This window comes from Vanellus vanellus (genome assembly GCF_965231255.1).
Source record: "Vanellus vanellus genome assembly, chromosome: 16".
NCBI classification, from domain to species: domain Eukaryota; kingdom Metazoa; phylum Chordata; class Aves; order Charadriiformes; family Charadriidae; genus Vanellus; species Vanellus vanellus.
The window spans coordinates 704386-724522 of NC_138921.1; the positions used below are offsets into that span (position 1 = coordinate 704386).

At 59.0% G+C, this 20137-nt stretch overlaps 2 protein-coding genes across 2 annotated transcripts; both read right to left on the bottom strand.

The window, feature by feature from the left end:
* SLC7A4 (solute carrier family 7 member 4) lies at window positions 1-3389 on the bottom strand (the record flags this gene model as incomplete). The annotated part of the gene is made up of 4 exons (XM_082491813.1): window positions 1-194; window positions 683-791; window positions 1615-2291; window positions 2408-3389. 4 exons carry the CDS (start codon window positions 3387-3389, stop codon window positions 1-3), a joined length of 1962 nt encoding a protein of 653 aa, XP_082347939.1.
* A 5772-nt stretch (window positions 3390-9161) lies between these two features.
* Window positions 9162-19878, bottom strand: LOC309678381 (protein DGCR6; the record flags this gene model as incomplete). Its single annotated transcript, XM_082491395.1, has 5 exons — window positions 9162-10057; window positions 11915-12055; window positions 16690-16790; window positions 19512-19672; window positions 19757-19878. 5 exons carry the CDS (start codon window positions 19876-19878, stop codon window positions 9974-9976), a joined length of 609 nt encoding a protein of 202 aa, XP_082347521.1. The 3' UTR covers window positions 9162-9973.
* Window positions 19879-20137: the final 259 nt, after the last annotated feature.

Sequence of the window (20137 nt, forward strand, 5' to 3'; positions counted from 1 at the left end):
TCATCTCTTGCAGTCTTCGGTGTCGGTGTCCGGCAGCCCGGCGGCAGGCTGGGAGCTGGGCTGGACCGCCTGCACCCTCTCCTCCAGGCTGCCGCTGGGGAACACCACGTAGCGGGCGCTGACTCGCTGCGGCCGGGGCTCCCGCAGGTTCTCCTTGCTGTGCCAGATGCCATAACCGAAGTAGACGAGCAGGCCTGCAGCGGGGGACAGGGATGGCAGCGGCTCCAGCAGAGGCTGGCGGCTGGCACGGGTGCGGCTGGCATCCCAGTGGAGCAGCACCCGGCACGGCACTGAGGGGGGCTTAAACCAGCTGCTTTGCAGGTGGAAAAGGATCCTGCAAGGGCAAGGGAGCACCCCTTGTACCCTGGGAAGGGCTCCTCAAGCCCCTGGGAGCCGCCTCGGGAACTGGGGGTGGTTCTGGTCCAGAGCTTGAAGGAGCATCCAAACCTTAAGAGGAATGAACTGTAACCCCAGAGAGGGCCGAGGAGACACTTGGGAGACCTTGGCTTGTGTCTCCCAAGGGGAATCGGAGGTGGAAAGGGGCACGATGCCCTTTATAAACCCATCACCGGAGGAAAAGAACTACTGAAGCCACCAGCCAGTGCCGAGAGAAGCCCAGTTCCCCTCTTCCCCAAAGCAGCCATCGCCTTCCCAGGGCTCACGCCACCCTGGGAGCACTCACCTAAGAGCAGCCAGACGGCAAAGCGGAGCCACGTCATATAGCTGAGCTTCAGCATCAGATAGATATTGAGGACGATGCTCAGCGCTGGGGAGAGAGGTACCAGCGGGATCTGTGGGAGAAACGGAGCCAGCGGGTGGTAAGACCATCCTTAAAACCACAGTGACAAGAGCCAGCACTGGTAAACATGGGGGACAAAGTGACTTTCACACTGGGCTTGCTGATAATGACCTTTTTTTTTTTTTTTTTTTTGTCTCCAGGAAAAAGGCAGCCCAAAGGAACAATGGCCAACTAGGGAAACAGGAGCTGGGAGCCAAGGCTGCATGCGGTGGGCACGGGCTCTGGAAACGTCCCAGAGGCACCGTCACGAGGACCAAACAAGCCCCCAGTGGAATCTGGAGCCAATGTGGTCCTCACTGGAGAGGCCGGGGCAGGGGCATGGCAAGGAGGTGATGTTAGCACCGGTGTTGCCATCCACGTGGCTGCACCACACCAGGGCCCAGATGAGCTGGAAACCGGAGAGGAGAGAGCATGAGAGGCACAAAAGTGCTTTGGAGGCTGAAGAAAAGAGCTCCACTGGGTAACTCGAGGGCAGACCAAAGGCAGAAGGAGTCGAGATGGGCAGGAGGTGAGTGGGGGGCTGTGGGGATGCGAAGGACGGAGCCCAGGGCAGGCAGGAGCAATCCCACGGGATGGACATGGAGCTGCTGGGCATGTCCCCTCCCAGGGACTGGTCACCGTGCAGAGTGACACCGCAGGCACCAACACCTCCCCACCCCCAGTGCGTGCTGACACCATCTTCCTCCTCCTCCTTTGGCAGTTGCGGTGCTTTCACCAGACCAGGGTGACCAGGGCCTCCCGTGGGTCCGTCAGAGCTGTTCCCACCCTGCCGAGCTCGGCAGAGGGACTAATCCCGCCTGGGCCCCGGGGCGTACCTGGAAGGTCTGTGTGCTGCGCTGCTGCTCGTGCGCCCAGATGAGGAGGAGGCTGAGCAGGAAGCCCAGGCTGAAGAGGACCAGCAGCAGGGAGTAGCTCCAGGTGGGCAGGTGGAGGTGGGTGTTGCCGAACACCAAGATGGAGCACAGGCAGATGGCAGACACCATCAGGGTCACCACGGCCACCGTGACCACCTCACCAGGGTAGAAGTCGCTGAGGAACTCCAGGTAGGGCTCAAAAGCTGCCTTCAGCTGTCCCGGCTCCCGGTGCTCTTTGCTCTTGTCCCTCTCCACCAGCTGGAGCTTGTCGGAGAAGGACTCGTACTCCTTCAGCTCACCAGCGGACGGACCCTCACGGGGCTCGGGGCTTGGCCGGGCACCGGCCGCCGGCGCAGGAGCATCCACTTTTTGCTGCTGGAAGCGCAGGACGATGATGCTCGCGGCCACAAAGGTGTAGGCCAGCAGTGTGCCGATGGACAGGAACTGCACCAGGGCCTCTAGGTCAAAGACGAGGGCCAACAGGGCCATGAGCAGCCCGAAGACCACGATGCCGATGACGGGCACCTGCGTGCGGGGATGCACTTGGGAGAAAACCTGGAAGAAGAGCCCATCCTCGGCCATGGCATAGACGATGCGTGGCAGGGAGAAGAGGTTGCTCAGCAGGACCGTGTTCATTGCTGAGGAACGGGCAGAAGAAGGAGGACCACATCAGACCCAGACTGCCCCAGTTCCCGGTTCCCAGCCCCCATCGCGAGCGGGTTGGGCAGCTCCTGCCGCCGCTGCCTGTACTCACCACAGATGGAGCCAGCGGCCACCAGGAACCCTGCCCAGGCATAGCCCCTCCTGTAAAACGCATCTGCCAGGGCAGAGTCGGGGTCCAGCGTGTGCCATGGCACCATCAGCGTCAGCACCATCGACACCAGGATGTAGGCCCCGGTGGCCAGCCCCAAGGAGAAAGCGATGGCCCTGGGGACAGCCCGCTGCGGGTTCCTGGCCTCTTCGCTGGAGGCTGCGATGACGTCGAAGCCCACGAAGGCGTAGAAGCAGGTGGCTGTGCCGGCCATGATACCCGAGAGCCCGTGTGGGGCAAAGCCACCCTCCTGGGCACTCCAGTTCTTGGGCTGCGCGAGGATGAATCCCATGATGAGAATGAAGAGGATGACACCCATGCTGATGGCTGAGAAGACGTGGTTGAGCCAGGAGGACACTCTGGCCCCAAAGGAGATGAAGGCGGTGGCTACCAGCAGGATGGCGGCTGCCAGAAAGTCGGGGTAGTGGGCCAGGAACGGCACCTGCCAGGCACCCACGTGGGTCTCAGTGAAGTTCTTTATCTTGTGGTTGAAGATGGAGTCCAGGTAGCCGCTCCAAGCCCTGGCCACCGCAGCTCCCCCAATCATGTACTCCAGCAGCACATTCCAGCCGATGAGGAAGGCCCAGATCTCACCCACAGACACATAGGTGAACATGTAGGCAGAGCCCGTCTTGGGTACCCGAGCTCCAAACTCGGCATAGCAGAGAGCAGCCAGGAGCGAGGCAAAGCCGGCGATGATAAAGGAGACGATGACGGCAGGGCCAGCGATCTCCTTGGCCACTGTGCCCGTAAGGACGTACAGCCCGGAGCCCACCATGCCCCCAATGCCCAGCAGCGTCAAGTCGATGGTGGAAAGGCATCTGTTGAAGGAGGTCTCCATCATGTCGTCCTCCAAGGTCTTCACCCGGTTGAGCTTCTGGCAGAAGCGGGTCAGGTCGGCGGAGCGAGGCAGCCATCTCGCCATCCTGGAGGCAGTGGGCCCTGCCTTCCGGCAGGGTGAGGGGTCCACAGCGGCGAGACCCTGCCCGGAGACCTGGCAGAGGAGCAGGAAGGTGTGAACATCCCCTCCTACAGGGAGGTATCGGGTGGTGGGAACAGGGTGGAAAAGCGACCAGGGCACATTCAAAGTGTCCCTCGCGCCTCAGCCAGCGTGAGGGTCAGCACCAGAGCATGTCTTCCTCCGGGGCGGTGGCCCAAGGACAGCCAGCCACCCGGCTCAGGGCCCTGTGCTTGTGTGTCGGGGGGGAGGGAAACCACAGCACCCCCAGGGCAGCATCTCCCAGGCTTTTTAGAACGGAGCTGCATTATAGCCCAAACCAGACTGCTCTGGCCCTGCTGAAGGTTTCTTTCCTGCTCCCCCTCCACCTTAACCAACATCTACCCCGCCCTCTTCCCAGTGTGCCAGGAGCCCACCGAGGGGGCCTGCGGCGTCTCCCTGCTCCCAGCATCTCGCCGCTTCCCCAGGGAAAGCCCCGGCGTGGTGCGGAGGTGCGCAGCAGGAAGTCCAGAGCAGCTCCAGTGAGGACGTGGACGTCCCCGGCCGGACCAGGAAACACACCCAGCGCCTGGGGGACCAGCCCCGGCTGGCAGCTGCCACCGGGAGAGCAGGAGGACGCAGCTCTGAGGGCCTTCAGGTGCCACTTCATGGCTGCTCTGTGGGGTGGGCTGTGATTTTGGGGATGCTCTCTCCTTCCAGCCGCCCTCCTCCCCCGTACCAGGATACGTGTCTCCCCGCATCCCCAAACCAGGGGTCCAGCTCAGAGGGCTCGTGCCGCTCGGTGCAGCCTGTCCCCCTGGGTCCATCTGTCTGAGGCCAAAAGGTCCCGGAAAGGCCACCACGAGCTGACGGCATGATGCTGCCCCATGGGGACAACAGGCCTGTTGGTACCAACCGTGCTGCCCGGGACCCCCCCGGCCCCGCTCGCCGCCTGCATCTGAGCCCCCGGGGGAACGGATGGGGTGGCAGTACCGGGGTGCCCGACCCCAACGCACCCCACAGCCACAGTACACCGAGCGAGCATCCCTCCCGGTTTGGGGTGGGGGGTCGCGGGTGGGGACCCCCGAGCCGGTTGCGGTGGCGGCGGCGGTGGGGGGTTGTTCAGCCTCCGGATTCACCCCCGGGTGGGGAGAGGGGGAAACTTCACCCCCGCTGGGCCCCACCGCGATGCTGGTCCTGGGTGGTCCTCCCCCACCCGCTCCCGCTCCCGCTCCCGCACCCGCTCCCGCTCCCGGTCCCGCTCACCTGCGCGGGCGCCGCCGGGGGCACGGCGCGGCTCCGCCAGCAGCCCCGGCCCCCACCTGCTCCGCGCCGCCGCCGCCGCCGCCGCCGATCTCCCGCCCCGGGCTCCGCCTCCCCGGTACGGCGGAAGGGCGGGGGCGCGGCGCGGTGCGGCGGCTGCGGGGAATCCCTCGGAGGCCGTCCCGGAGCTCCTCCGGGGGAGCAGCAGCCTCCGGAGTCGGGATGCTCCGAGCCCCTGGGGGATTCCCCGCCGCACCTCCACCGGCGCCGGGAGCAGAGTGACGGGGGACACACACACAGCCCCCGAACCCCACGGGGAGGGTGACAAATAACCAGCGAGAGCGTCGCGGTGGGTCCCCACGGAGTGGACACCGGCCCCGTGGGGTGTACGTGCCGGGCTCGAGTGGCTACAGCCTGAGCAAAGGGAATGGTGGAGGATGGAGCGGTTATCCCAAATCTCGGCCGCTGGATGCAGATCTGGATGAAGGGCTGAGGCCCTGCTCCTCGCTTCCTCGGCTATTCCAAGGAGGAATCTGCCTCTCCCCGCCGTGCTCTGGAGCTGCTGCCTGGGGGACGGGGACCTTCGCGCTCAGGTGTTTGTCGTGAAGAAGCAGAGGTGAAGGAGAAAGCGGCTGGAGGGGCAAAAGCGTGGAGTGCTTCCACCTGGCTCCACGTTACCTGCAGCTCCGTGAAAGGGAATCAACCTCTCTCCATCTTGGAGAGTCCAATCTATGGTTGGACTTGATGATCTTCAAGGTTCCCTCCAACCTAGACAATTCTAGGATTCTACGATCTCAAAGTCAAAAGGCATTTCTGTCCTAGAAGTTCCTCACCTCCTCTTGAACCAACATAAACCTCCAGCTTCTCCAGCTCCCCGTGGCAAGGAGTTTCCCAAGCAGTCACCTGGTCCACCTAAACCTGCCTTTTACAGGCTTCACAGCTCTTGTATTTGAAGACTGTGAAGTCCCTCTCCATGTCACCTGTTGTTCTATCTCCACCCTGTCCAGCTTGGCTGGAAGGTGGTCCAGACCTCTGGTGTCCCCAGAGCCTTTGCAGAGCCTGTCCCAGCTCTAGTGCACCTTTCTCAGGATGAAGGGACGCATGTTTGGGTGCTGGCACATCACTGCCTTCACAGCAGCAAAATGTTTTTCATTTTCTTCTCCCTTCCTAATGTCTCATTTAATTTTCTGGTGGCTACTGAGCACTAAAGCTGATGTTTCCATGGACCCCAAATGTCACTCCTGAGTGGTAAATGGTCAACTCGGAGCCCACTGTGTAACACTAAGGGCTCCCACGTGCATAAATTCACCCTTATCCATGGCGAATTGCCCTCATTACACGGAGAGGACCTCACTATCCTCCTCATCAGCCCAAATATAGAAAAGGGAAGCAGGAAACGGGACTTGTCCCTTTCTACCACCCGTCATTCACTTTCCTGCAGCTCGTGGGTGGGCGCAGGGCTGGCACAGAGCTGTAGCTCTCCCGTGGGTCACACCACAACGGGGAGCTTGATCCTCTCGTGCATCCCCTCTCCACATCGCTTCTGGCACACAAGGAGACTTGAGCATGAACTTAAGGTCCAGCTCCGTGCGTGACTGAGGCCACCTGAGCTGCCACCAAAGGGGTCCCCAGCCACATGTTGCTGGGGCACTGGTCGAGGGCTCAAGGTGGAACAGGTGGTTGAACCAAGGAGCTGAGCCAGCCAACATCTAGACATCCTTTGCAGCGCTTCCAGCTCCTTCGGGTCACTCTCCCCAGGTCCCAGCCCAGCCCAGCCCTCACCGGCAGTGACACAACTGCAGCAGCACGGGTGCAGCCAGTGCTGTAGGAAGGCGTCACCCTCTAGTGACACAAAGGCAGTTGCTTGGAAAAATATCTGTGTATCCTCAGCGTCGTACCGCCCAGCGATGCTTCAGGGGAAAGGGCGGGAGGGGAGGCTGAGAACACTCTCCTCCCTTGAAATCGTGCTGACGAGTGATCCCAGGCTCTGTCATCCCTTAAGATAACCTTTTCCACCAACGAACCACGTCTCAGCGCCCTGCTGCTCTCCACCTCGCGCGGAGAGCCTTTCTGAAACACAACCTGACTGCAGGCATGGAAAATTTCAGCTTGGATCGGCTGCCTGGCAGAGCCGTCCGCAGCCAGATGGTGGGAGCAGGAAGCCCGAGAGCTGCCGTCGTCATGGCAGTGCCAGAGCAGCTTGCCATCATCCCCGGCACAGACAGTGGTGGAGATGGCAGTGATCAGCTCTCCTGGCTCGTGGGGAGCTCTGACCAAGGTGGGCTCCACTCCAGTGTGACCTGGCCAGGCTGGAGAGTTGGGCAGAGAGGAATCTCATGAAGTTCAACGAGGACAAGTGGAGGGTACTGCACCTGCGGAGGAATAACCCCATGCAGCAGTACAGGTTGGGGGCTGACCTCCTGGAGAGCAGCTCTGTGGAAAGGGACCTGGGAGTCCTTGTGGGCAACAGAATGACCATGAGCCAGCAATGTGCCCTGGTGGCCAAGAAAGCCAATGGCATCCTGGGGGGCATCAAGCATAGCGTGGCCAGCAGGGCGAGGGAGGTCATCCTCCCCCTCTGATCTGTCCTGGTGAGGCCACATCTGGAGTGCTGTGTCCAGTTCTGGGCTCCCCAGTTCAAGGACAGGGAACTGCTGGAGAGGGTCCAGCAAAGGGCTATGAAGATGATGAGGGGATTGGAGCATCTTTCTTATGAGGAAAGGCTGAGGGACGTGGGGCTTTTCAGTCTGGAGAAGAGAAGACTGAGGGGGGATCTTATCAACGCTTATCAATCCCCAAAGGGAGGGTGCCGGGGGGATGGGAACAGTCTGTGTTCAGTGGTGCCCAGTGACAGGACAAGAGGGAACGGGCACAAATGTGACCATTGGAAGTGCCATCTGAACCTGAGGAGGGACTTCTCTCCAGTGAAGGTGGCAGAGCACTGGCACAGCTGCCCAGAGAGGGGGGGAGTCTCCCCCTCTGGAGCCATTCCAAACCCGCCTGGACGTGTCCTGTGCCACTGCTGGAGGTGCCCCTGCTCTGGCGGGGGGTGGCACTGGGGGAGCTCCAGGGGGCCCTTCCAGCCCCCACCAGTCTGGGATTTGTGGCGTGGGGCAGGGAAGTGGGGCTGAAACCCTGCCAGCAACCCCGACCTGCTGCGTTAGCTGCCCCCAGGGCTCTCCAGCCGCACTGAAGCTCTGCCACCGCTCCAGCAATGCAAGACTGCTCGTGTCAATGAATGAGGGGGGCTTCTGGGAGGCAGCACTACCCCCCAGCATCCAGGCAGGCAGCCTCCTTTCCTGCAACAGGACCCATCGCTCATCCCTGCCTTCCACATCCTCACCTCGGGAAGCAATCCTTGCTAATGGCTCTGGCCACGCACAGAGGAACGCAGATGTCTTCTTCACCTGGTCAGCATCAGAGACTACCACTTCTGGATGTGTCCTCACAAGCAGGATGAAGGTGTCTCCAGGGGGTAGACGTTGCCCACTCCGCTCCTCACCATTTTAGCAGCACTCCCAGCCACGAGTCAAGCGGCAATGGTGCAGGTCCCACACCAGCCCATTTCCCAGATGGGGATTTTCATCCAGGAGGTGGAGACCCCATAAGAGCAGTACATCTTGTCTCCAGCTGCTGAACCACAGCAGCACGGTCCCATGGGGAGGAAACACCCACCACGTGATGGAAATGGAAGGGGGTCTCAGCCCTGAATTTGCAAGAGCCTTGTTGGTCCTTGCAGCTACTCATCTTCAATTTGTTCATCTACAGTAGGGGGCAACTCCTCCACCACCACCACCTCTCCCTACTGAAAGGCACCCACAAGCTCTTCTAACACCTTTGCAGGTTCCCTTACTTCTGCTGGTTCTCCAGCTCTGTAGCTGGCTCGCTCTAGCTTCAGCGACGGGCTTTTGTGTGAGCATACGGGCTCACAGTACCGTGGGCAAGGGGTAGCGGCCCGTTTCCCAGCCCCCGTAATCAACAGCATAATGAATCTTCTCACCCTGCCTTCTGCTGTGAGCAGAGATCGCTGCAGGAATAGCAGAGGACGCAGGCAACAGCAGTGATGCAGAGGAGATGTCTCCCATACATAAGCCTTGCTCTGGGAATGCCAGAAAACCTTTAACCGGTGACCCAGGTGGAATCAAAGCCCTTCACAACACGATGGCCCAAGTCTTTGAGCCACCCCCAACAGTTTCTCCAACTCTAACTTCATCTGTGAAGACCAGACCTGCTGACAGACTCTCTCTCGCACCACGCTGTTTCCAGCATTGCCCACCAACACGTCTTACACGCTTGAAGCAACTGCTCCTGTGCACCGAGTCCCGGGGATGCAACTCAGCCTCTCAGGATCATCAGCTCAGCCCTGAAGGGTCTCAGGAACGCTCCAGGTTCCCTGCCCCAGCTTGAATTTAACGCACCCCAAACCCCACGCTCATCAAGCGGGGACGGGACAAACGGAATTGCAATCATTGACACTGAGAAAGCTGCAGCTCCGGAAGGCAAGACAGAATATTTTATTTCTCTCCATTTGGAAACTGGTTTAAAGTAACAAAGCAAAAGCTCTCAAGCCTTCTCCGCTGGTGGAGTTGGGTGGGAACACAGCAAATGCCACAGTTCACAATGCCGGGCAAGGGCCCCAAATCTTCCTTTAATCAAGCTGATGCCGACATGTGCCGAGAGGTCTCTCTGGGAAGGGTCTGCCTGTTTAAGAGCCTGTTTCTACCTCAACACACACAGAAGCATCTCCTTGTAGGTAAACCCTACCCCCCCCCAGCTGCCAACCATCTGCCATGGCGAGGATGGCAAGATCACTTTGCTTCTCTGCCTGATACGACAGCTCCTCACCTCTCCCACTCCCTACCAGAGACACCTCCTCCTCCTCCTCGAATCGGAAGAGGAGATTGCAATTTGGAGACCCCCACGGCTCACCCGTTCAGCTCCATCCACCCGAACACCAGGAGCGCCCACCTACGGCTGGGCTGGGTTTCGGTGCCCGGCTCAGTCCCCCTCGGCTCAGAACGGCCTCACTGATGCCGCAGGAGGCAGATGAACGTGCTCCATCATTGCTCGTCTCAGTGAGACGTGCGGCACGTATCTCGCTCTGAGGACTGGAGAGGCAGCCTGATGCCCCCCAACCACACCACCCCCCTGCTCTGGGGCTCTGCGTGCCCCGTCTCTAAAGTTATCTAAGGGCTCAGCTCTTTCTTCTACAGTCTCTTCCCGGCACAACATAAAGCAAACGCGTTGACAGTCTATTCTTTAGAGGGAAGTCAGAAGAAAACTGGAAAGTCACCAGCAGATTTGCTCGTTCAGGAAAAAGCCTTCTCGGACTCGGACTCCTTCTGTTGTAACTTCCGAATCAGTTCCAGTAAATTCATCTGTAAAGTCAGCTCCTGCAAAGGAAGAGAGAGGTTGTCGCAAGAATAAGATGATCCCGTTCCCTGCTGCGGGAAGCAGAAAGGCCTGGTTTGTACCACCCACTCGAGAGCTACTCATCATCTTCAGGGAACAAAAGAAAAAAAAACAAAACAAAAACACGCAAATACAAAATAAAGCCTTCATCTTGGTTAAGCATTTCTATAAAATACAGTAATATCTTAAGAGATCTGCTGCAAACTGCAGCTGTCTTAGGAATCCCAGGGCTTTATGATTCATTAAGGATTCAGAAAGGTTCTTTCTTCTTGACGGTGATTTAGCGGCGAGTGCAGCGGGGGCCGGCCAGTTCTGCAGGTTTCTCCTGGAGCAGCAGTGTCCCCCGGCACCTGCACAGCCACACACCCCAGAGGAGGTTCTCCGGGTCAGCACAGCTCCCTCCCCTCATCCTTCAGCAGCATCTCCAACGCCCGGACCCTTTTCCAGCGCGGAAGGGTGGGAAGCAGGAGGCATCGCTTCAGGCGCTCGCAAAGTGGAGCCTAAGGCGTATGCAACGCACTGCTGCATCAAATTCCCTCGAGGTATTTTGTTGCCCTTCGAAAACTCCCTTTTCCGTAACTGTAGTCAAGCGGACACCACCGTCTCCTGTAGTCACCAACATCAGCTTATGGTTTCCTCGCCATCTGCTCGTTCTTTAGTTACATTTAGCTCACAAGCCATTTGGCACAGAGACTACACGGTGGAGTAGCTTTCAGCGAGCCCTGTGCTGTGACTCAGGCCTGCCGACGTTACAGTCTGGAAATTAAAAAAAAAAATGATCTATTCTCCTAAAAATATATCAACTGCCTAAGACCAGACTGAAAGGAAACGCATCGGCTGATGGGAAACGCATGGAGAACAGATTCCAGCGGTGATTTCTTCTACGATGGTGGCATTCGCAGGTACCAAGCCAAGGTCTGGTTCGCCAGCTATCGTAAAGGCACACATAAACAAACCCCAGCAAATAAGAACCCTGCGAAGAGCTATTACTTACAGAAATAACATAAAAGGCAGGGGCGGGAAGGGAGAGAAAGAACTGCTTTCATTATTCAGATGAGGAAGAGCAACAGAGGAAAAAAATAAGAGGCTTGTTCAAGGCCGCACAACCAGGAATCGTGCGGGTTTTAGAAAATGCCTGTTTAACTAAGTTTAAGCGGTCTGTTCTCACTAGTAGGTCTTTATCAAAGTGAAGTTTAATCAGCTGAAAAAACAGAGTTAAGAACAGCTCGTTTCTGCATTCCCTGCAAACCTCTGTGGCATTACAAGGAGACTTTGGAAGTTTTATTTTTTCATTCCTGCGGTGGCGGTAAGACAACAGAGCAAAACCCAGGCGACTGCTCGCAAGTTTTAAGAGCGGATGCGCTGGGGAAAGCAAGAACGATTTTCTAATCACAGTCTGAGATCATCATCTCCAGTAAGTCACATGCATTAATTAACAAGATGCCTAATAAGAAGGCCTCTTGAAGGCAGCTGGTACAGCTGAGCCAGGTACAAAAGCGATAAACCTACGCGGCCACTCATTTCGGTACAATTCAGACCCATTCAAGAGTCGCAGGACCACTTGCTGTCGGCACTGCGCTTCTTCCCTCCGCAGTGGGACAAACATTGCAGAAAGCTGGGGATTTTGCCCCGTCTAATGGGTTTCTGCTCTTTTCTTATGAATTTGGTACTAAGTCTGCCCAGGGCACGTCACCCGTGAGCTGACGAGGCAAGAGATGGATCGTTCTTTCTGACCCAGCGATTCAGAATTCATTAAGAGCAAGATTTTTTTGTTTTAAAAAAATAGATATTAACACAAGAGTACTGTCAGAGGTTACCCTCCCTGTCTGAACACCGACCTGTGGGTTGGTGGTGATGTAGAAGCCAGACACCCCAGCCTTCTCCAGTGTGCTCTGTTGGTCGATCACTTTTTGGTCCAGTTCCAAGACTATCTTCTCATCCATCATTCGCTGCTCCTCTCGAATTCGTTGCTCCACAGCCTGTAAAAGAGATAACCGTCAATGGCAAAAAAAAAAGTGGAATATCTGCCTTCCTCCTACCTTTTTCTCATCTCGGGCCTTTACTTAAACCAAAGAGCGAGGAGATCCTGAAGCGCTCCTGCTCTGAAGAGTCCCAAGGACAGCAGAGGGCAGCAAGCACAGCCCCAGAGCTTCCCTCCGCCACTTGCCATGCCTGATAGCAAGCTACCCCGCAAGAATGCGCAGGAAAAGCTCTGGCACCAGCCTGCTTTCTGTGGGTTTGGAGACCAGGAAAGACCACGAGCAACAGATCAGTGTCTGCAGAACTTTTCCTGAGGAGCCAACCTCTGAGCAGCCGGCCATGGCCGAGCACTCCAGCAGCACAGGCTCAAAAGAAGTCAGCAGTCCAAAGAACTGCATGTCCCTCACAAGACTGGTGAGGCTGAAGAAAGACTTCGAGGAGTAACACAGACCACCGAAGCTCACCAAGGTGCCAGCTCAGATTCCTCCCTGAGCCTCCCTGGACACTAACACACAAAGCTGGAGCTGTAAATCACACCCAGATCCCAGTTATTCACCGAAGGAGTCAAATTCCTCAAAACTCCAACTTTGCAACTGGAAAGCCAGTTTATTTTGTATTGACAAGAACAAGCTGATTGATGAGAAGCTCAACGTGAGCCGGCAATGTGCAGTCACAGCCCAGAAGGCCAACCGTATCCTGGGCTGCATCAGAAGAAATGTGGTCAGCAGGGCGAGGGGGGGATTCTGCCCCTCTACTCTGCTCCAGTGAGACCCCACCTGGAGCGTTGCATCCAGCTCTGGGGTCCCCAGCATAGGAAAGACACGGACCTGTTGGAGCGGGGCCAGAGGAGGGCCATGAAGATGCTGCGAGGGCTGGAGCACCTCTCCTATGAAGACAGGCTGAGAGAGTTGGGGTGGTTCAGCCTGGAGAAGAGAAGGCTCTGGGGGGACCTTATTGTGGCCTTCCAGTGCCTAAAGGGGCTCCAGGAGAGCTGGGGAGGGACTTTTTCCAAGGGCATGGAGTGATAGGACGAGGGGGAATGGCTTCAAACTGGAAGAGGGAAAATTTAGATTAGATATGAGGAAGAACTTCTTGACTGTGCGGGTGGTGAGCCCCTGGCCCAGGTTGCCCAGAGAAGCTGTGGCTGCTCCATTCCTGGAGGTGTTCAAGGCCAGGTTGGAGGGGGCTTGGAGCAACCTGGGCTGGTGGGAGGTATCCCTGCCCAGGGCAGGGGGGTGGGACTGGGTGATCTTTAAGGTCCCTTTCAACCTAAACTGTTCTATGATTCTAAGTCTCGCCTGGGACTACAGCGCACTGGGGCTCTATTTTTGGCAGATCGAGAACATTATCAAACAAGGACTTTGCAAAAGAGCCCCCAACCAAGAGAACACAGCCCCTCCTGCCTCGCCAACAGCTGCCTAAAGCTCAGCAGAGAAACCTCTGCATTGCCCCCGAGGAAGACACGGAGCACAGCGAGCATTGGCCACCTCAAAGGCACGTTGGGCAGCAGGAGCCATGGGCACACTCTAGGAGCACTCGCCTGCTCCGCTAGCTGCACGAAGGGCACCGCTAGTCAGCTCTGGAGGAAACCTCAACCTACCAGAAACTCTGCCGGAGAGGGGAAAAGAGAGCAGAAGGATTATGGAGGACGAGGAGAGCCCAGTTCAGACAGAAAAACCACGTGGGTGTGGAGGTGATGGAACACAACTTTACCAGGCTGCACTAAGCAAGACACATGGGAAGCCAAGAAGGATCAAATCCCATCTAAATACAGAGGAAGGGTCCTTCTCCTCCAAGAAATCAATGGCACAAGCTTCAACATTTTACTCGTGCGGCGCTTTGTAACACAGTAAAGGGAGGTAGGCGTTTGGCTGGGAATATTCACGGGGTAAGTTATCCTCACTGCACAGCAGGGGAGAAGTCACAAAGCCTGGGATTTCCTACACCAGCAAGACCCGGGCAGATCCATCCCAGATGGGAGCCAAAAGCTGCGCGCTGCTGCAAGTCCTGGGGAAAATCAGGAATTTGAATGACAGAGTCCTGAAGTCTGGAAAAGAGCCGAGGTTTGTCCACAGCGTGAACGTATCAGCAGCTGTCTGCAAAAGGTCTGACCTAAACGAAGAGCAGTAATTACTGACATGGAGCAGGAGCTCCCTCGCGTAACCTTGCCTGGATGTACGGCAGTCAATTAGCGTCTTACATTTTTCATTATGTCCACAGGTCTGGGAAAGCTACGCAGAACTACACGCTGTTAAGGAGGACGCAGGACTGCGATCCACCAAAAGGTTACCGTACATCAGCTGCTCCACAAAAAAACTCTTGGGGCAGCATCTTATTAGAACCAACGTAAACCAATTCAAGACAACTTAAGCCTCAATAAAAGGCAAGGTAGAGGGGCTAATTGCTTCCTTCGCTATAGCATCCTAATGAACCTAAGAAAGCTCTGTCCTTATGCGTTCTTCAGTCTAGAGGTTCATGTTCTTTGTGGAAGATATGAAGAATTCAAATCCCTCGTTCCCCATAGACTCTCCTTCCTCCTGGCTGCCTCGGGGGATGGAAGAGGCACCACCACACCATCATCTCCTCCACTTACTGTGCTGGAGGAGTGACTTTGTTCAGGTTTGAAAAAAACCCAAACCAACAACCACCAGACCTAAGTGCCTACATGCTATTTAGGGTTGGCACCTGACTTTGGGCTACAGAAAAGTTCTAAAAGGCTTAAAAACAAGCTTTTGCTTCAGCTCTACTGGCTGGTGACCCTGTATGATGGGCAAAGCTTTTTAAAAAGCTATGGGTTCCACTAGGAAGCCAGACATCTAAAAACTACATCTTGTATTACCCCTTCGGGGAGCCCAGTCCCCAAGCTATCTCATGAGAGCTGGTCTTCGAAACCTTTAACCACAGAGGGCAGCTCCGATTCGACACATACCAATTGTTACCGAGACAACCGATCTATTCCCGAAATGCTCTGCAGCAGAAATATCAGAGCATGAAAAAGAGATGAAGTAACTCCAGTATCACCTGGCAGAGGAAAAAAGAAGGCAGGGGGAAGGTGGAAGGACATAGGAAGAAGCTGCGCATCACATAAGACAAGGAGAAATGACACATATATGGTCTACTTAATGAGTGAAGACAATATTGGAACCACTTTGAAATAGGCAGTATAGCTTATTACTTGTGCAAGTATGAGTTACTTAGAGACAGAAGTAACAGGGACAGCTAAGAGAGGTCCAGCCTGCCTTTAGTCACCTCGATTGGAAACGAGGGATGTGGAAACACCAAGAGGAAAGATCCAACAGTGAGCACGGACACGGTGCTCGTCACAGGCAAAGGTCAGGAAAGAGCCTGTATTGAAACAGTTATCTGTTTGCGTTAGGTGGAGTAAAGCAACTTCCCCGTATGTTTAAAATCCATCGATTAATACAACTAGATACTTTCCATTTCCTTTACCTGCTTCTATCTTATCACCAACGTAGAGATAAATCCTTTGGGACTGAACCTGCCGCTCGTGCTGATGTGCCTTTCTCCAAACACCTTGGGATGCTCGCAGAAGCCACTTCTGTGCTTATGTATCTCAAGGTAGTTCCTCCTTATCAGTGCTACTAAGTAAAATACCTTTTTTTTTTTTTTTGAGTATTCTCTGCTTTCTACTCGCTATGATGTAATGGCAGATTTCATGTACCTCCTCCGTGTTTTCTGTCAACTTGCTCTCTACCCGTACACAGGTTTCAGCCCGTCTTATAACGCAGGCTCGTTAAAACACTGCAGAGAGCATCGCTCTCTTGGAGAGGGCTCCTCACTTTCCACGATTCCCAGATCATGTCTGGACTGTGGCTATCCTAGATGGCAAGAGCCTGGGCCCCCTGCTCTTGGGGGGACAAAGGGCAGAGCAAAAGGAGGGGACAGTTCTGGGCTCCCCAGTTCAAGAAAGACAGGGATCTGCTGGAGAGGGTCCAGCAAAGGGCTACGAAGATGATTAGGGGATTAGAACATCTTTCATATGAGGAAAGGCTGAGGAACTTGGGTCTCTTTAGTCTAGAGAAAAGAAGACTGAGGGGGGATCTTATCAATGCTTTCAAATACTTAAAGGGAGGATGCCAGAGGGATGGGAGGAGTCTTTTTTCAGTGGTGCCCATTGATAGGATGAGGGGTAATGGGCACAAGCTTGAACATAGGAAGTTCCATCTTAACATGAGGAGGAACTTCTTCACTTTGAGGGTAGTGGAGCACTGGCACAGGCTGCCCAGAGAGGTTGTGGAGTCTCCCACTCTGGAGACATTCAAAACCCGCCTGGACGCTGTCCTGTGCAACCTGTTGTAGGTGACGCTGCTCTGGCAGGGGGGTTTGACTAGATGATCTCCAGAGGTCCCTTCCAATCCTGACTATTCTGTGATTCTGTGACCCCCAAGTCGGGGTGGGGAACCCAGGGCTGTGCTAGCAAGACCAGGCAGGATGGCTGACATCTCCCGAGGCCGCAGGGACACACACACGACTAATTAAACCTTCTGGAGACACCGAGATGCTCCTGCCATGCAGGAGGGGTCCTGCAGCAAAGGGACTGTGACTCCCCCTGGGGAGGGGACACAGCCTCTGTGCTGGGGGAGGGCTGTGGCCAGCCCAGTCCCCCCCTCACCTCCATCTCCCGCTGCTGGGCGGCGCGCAGGAGCGGCAGGTTGTGGGGCCTGCAGCACTGCTGGGCCTCCTTGTGCCGGTGGAAGAGCTCCTGCTTCAGCCCTGTGACAGGACGGGGTGCGGGTCAGGGCACACTGCTGCCGCCGCCACCTCCCCTCCCACCCTGCAAACTCTGTCGTCCCCCCCTTCCCCCAGTGTCCTCACCACCTCCTCCCAGTGCCCTGTACCTGCCCCTCTCCAATCCCCCGGGCCTCCCCAGTGTCCCCCCAGTCTGTCCCCCCCCCCCCCCAGCCTCTCTCCAGTGTCCCCACTACCTCCCACCAGTGTCACCCCCCCACCTCCCAAATGCCCCAGGCATGCCTCCCCCCCTACAGTGTCCCCATCACCTCCCTGCAGTGCCTCGCTGCCCCCCACCCACAGTGATCCCTTCCACTGTCCCAGGACTGCCCTCCAAGTTGCCCCCCCGACCCCCACTCAGTGTCCCAGGCTTAACCTCCCCCCCCTCCAGTGCCCCCTCAGCCTCCTCCCAATGCCCCTCCCAGTGTTACCCCCCCCCCACCTCCCAGATGCCCCGGGTGTGCTCCCCCCCCCCAGTGTCCCCATCACCTCCATGCAGAGTCCTCACTGCCCCCCTCCCCCCCCAGTGACCCTTTCCAGTGCCCCAGGACTGCCCCCCCAAGTGTCATCCCCACCCCAGTGCCCCCCCTCAGCGTCCCAGTCCCACCCCCCCAGCATCCCCACCACCTCACCCCAATGCCCCAAGCCAGCCCTCACTGCTCCCCCCCCGCCCTGTGACCCCTTACAGTGGCCCAGGGCTGCCTCCCAAGTGCCCTCCCCTCCCCCCCTCCCTCTCAGTATCCCAGGCCTACCCTCCCTCCCCCCAAGTGCTCCTCTCCAGTCTTATCCCCCCCCTCTGAATGCCCCGGGGCCTCTCCCACACCCCTCCCCCCACAGTGTCCCCATCACCTCCCTGCAGAGTCCTCAATACCCCTCCACCCCCCAGTGACCCCTTCCAGTACCCCAGGGTTGCCCCACAAGTGCCCCCCCCAACCTGCCCCCCCCCTTGCCCGCCCCAGTGTTACCCCCGCACACCTTCTGGATGCCCTGGGTTAACCCCCTCCCACCTTACAGTGTCCCCATCGCCTCCCTCCAGAGTCCTCAATGCCCCCCCCCCTTCCAGTGCCCCAAGACTGCCCCCAAAGTGTCATCCCCGCCCCAGTGCCCCCGCCTGCTCCCCCCCCACAGTGTCCCGGGCCCACCCCCCCCCAGAATCCCCACCGCCTCACCCCAATGCCCCAAGCCAGCCCTCACTGCACCCCCCCTCCCCCCCCCCCAGCAGCGACCCCTTACAGTGGCCCAGGACTGCCCTCCAAGTGCCGTCGCCCTCCCCCCCCCCCCCCTCAGTGTCCCGGGTCTAACCTCCCCCTCCCCCCCCCCCAGTGCCCCCCCCACCCCCCAGCCTCCCCCTAGTGCCCCCCAAGTCTTCCCCCCCCCCCCCCCGAATGCCCTGGGCCTGCTGCTCCCCCCCCGCAGTGTCCCCATCACCTCCCTGTAGTGCCTTGCTGTCCCTCCCCAAGCACCCCTTCCAGTGCCCCCAGCCTCCCCCCTGCCTGCCCCAGTGTTACCCCCCCACCTCCCGGATGCCCCAGCCATGTCCCTCCCCCTCCTCCCCGCAGTGTCCCCATCACCTCCCTGCAGTGTCCTCACTGCCCCCCAGGACTCCTTCCAGTGCCTCCCTGCCCCAGTGCCCACCCCCCCCAACATCCCCACCACCTCACCCCAATGCCCCAAGCCAGCCCTCACTGCCCCCCCCCCCAGCAACCCCTTATGAAGGCTCAGGACTGCCCCCTAAGTGCTTCCCCACTCCTCCTCCTAAGGGTCTAACCTTCCCCCCTCCCCAGTGCTCCCCCCATCTGCACCCCCAGCCTCCCCCTAGTGCCCCCCCAGGTCCGAATGCCCCCGGCCTGCTGCCCCCCCCCCCCCCCAATGTCCCCCTCACCTCCCTGCAGTGCCTCGCTGTCCCTCCCCAGGCACCCCTTCCAGTGCCCAGGGCTGCCCCACAAGTGCCCCCCCCACCTGCCCCTCCAGCCCCCCCTTTGCCCGCCCCAGTGTTACCACCACACACCTCCCAGATGCCCCAGGTATGCCGCTCCCCTCCCCCCCCCCCCCCCTGCAGTGTCCCCATCACCTCCCTGCAGTGTCCTCACTGCCCCCTCCGGGACTCCTTCCAGTGCTCCCCAGTACCTCCCCACCCCAGTGCCCGCCCCCCCCCATCCCCACCACCTTACCCCAATGCCCCAAGCCAGCCCTCACTCGCCCCCCCCCCCCGTGACCCCTTCCAGTGCCCCAGGGCTGCCCCCCAAGTGCCCCCCCCACCTGCACCCTCCCCCCTGTCCCCCCCAGCGTTACCCCCCCCCCCCCGCAGTGCCCCCATCACCCCCCTGCAGTGTCCTCACTGCCCCCCCCCCTCCCGGGACTCCTTCCAGTGCCCCCCAGTACGCCCTGCCCGGTGCCCGTCCCGTCCTCCCCCCAGCATTCCTACCGCCTCTCAGTACCCCCCCCCCCTCCCCGCAGTGCCCGGGGATTGCCCCCCGGTGCCCCCCCCGCCTCCCCCCGGTGCCCGGGGCCTACTCCCACCCTCGGTGTCCCCCCCGGGCCTGTCCACACCCCGCGCCCCCCTCCGCCTCCCGGTGCCCGGGGCCTACTCGCCCAGCGCCCCCCTCCCCGGTACCTCGGGCCTACCCCCTCCCCGAGCTCCCCCCGCCCCGGTATCCCCCCGGGGCCTTCCCCCCCGCCTCCCTCCCCCGGGCCCGGCCCGCGCACCGCGGTGCTCGCTGTGCAGCTGCAGCCGCTGGCTGTAGAGGTTCTTCTCGGTGAGGTGCTGGATCTCCAGTAGGCCCTGCACGATCTCGAAGACGGTCCCGTCCAGCAGCGCCAGCGCCAAGTCGCTCAGCGTCGTGTAGGAGAGACGCTGCTGGCAGGGGCTGCCGCCACCGGGGACGGCACCGGGTCAGCCTCGCCGCCGCCGCCCTCCCACTCCCGCCCCGCCGCCGCCGCCCTCCGCTCACCTGGGCAGCGCCTTCACCAGCGCCTGCAGCTCCGACAGCAGCCGGTAGTGCCGCTCCTGCTGCCGGGACAGCTGCTCCGCCGCCGCCTCATACCCCCCCACCCCACCGCCGAACCGCTCCATCGCCCCGCCGTACGCGCCCCCGCCGCGCCCTGCGCATGCGCAGCCCCGCCCCTCCCCGCGCCGTCGCTCCGCCGTGCGCCGTAGCCACGCCCCGCTCCGCCGAACGGCGCTTTCGTTCCGCCCCTCCAGCGCTCCGCCCCTTCCCGCCACCACCCTTTCCTCATCACCCCTCTCCCTCCGTCGCCCCGCCCCTCCCATCTATTTCTCTCTTCCCCTCCTTGGCCCCACCCCTTCCCACCCCACCCCTTGTCCATCGCCC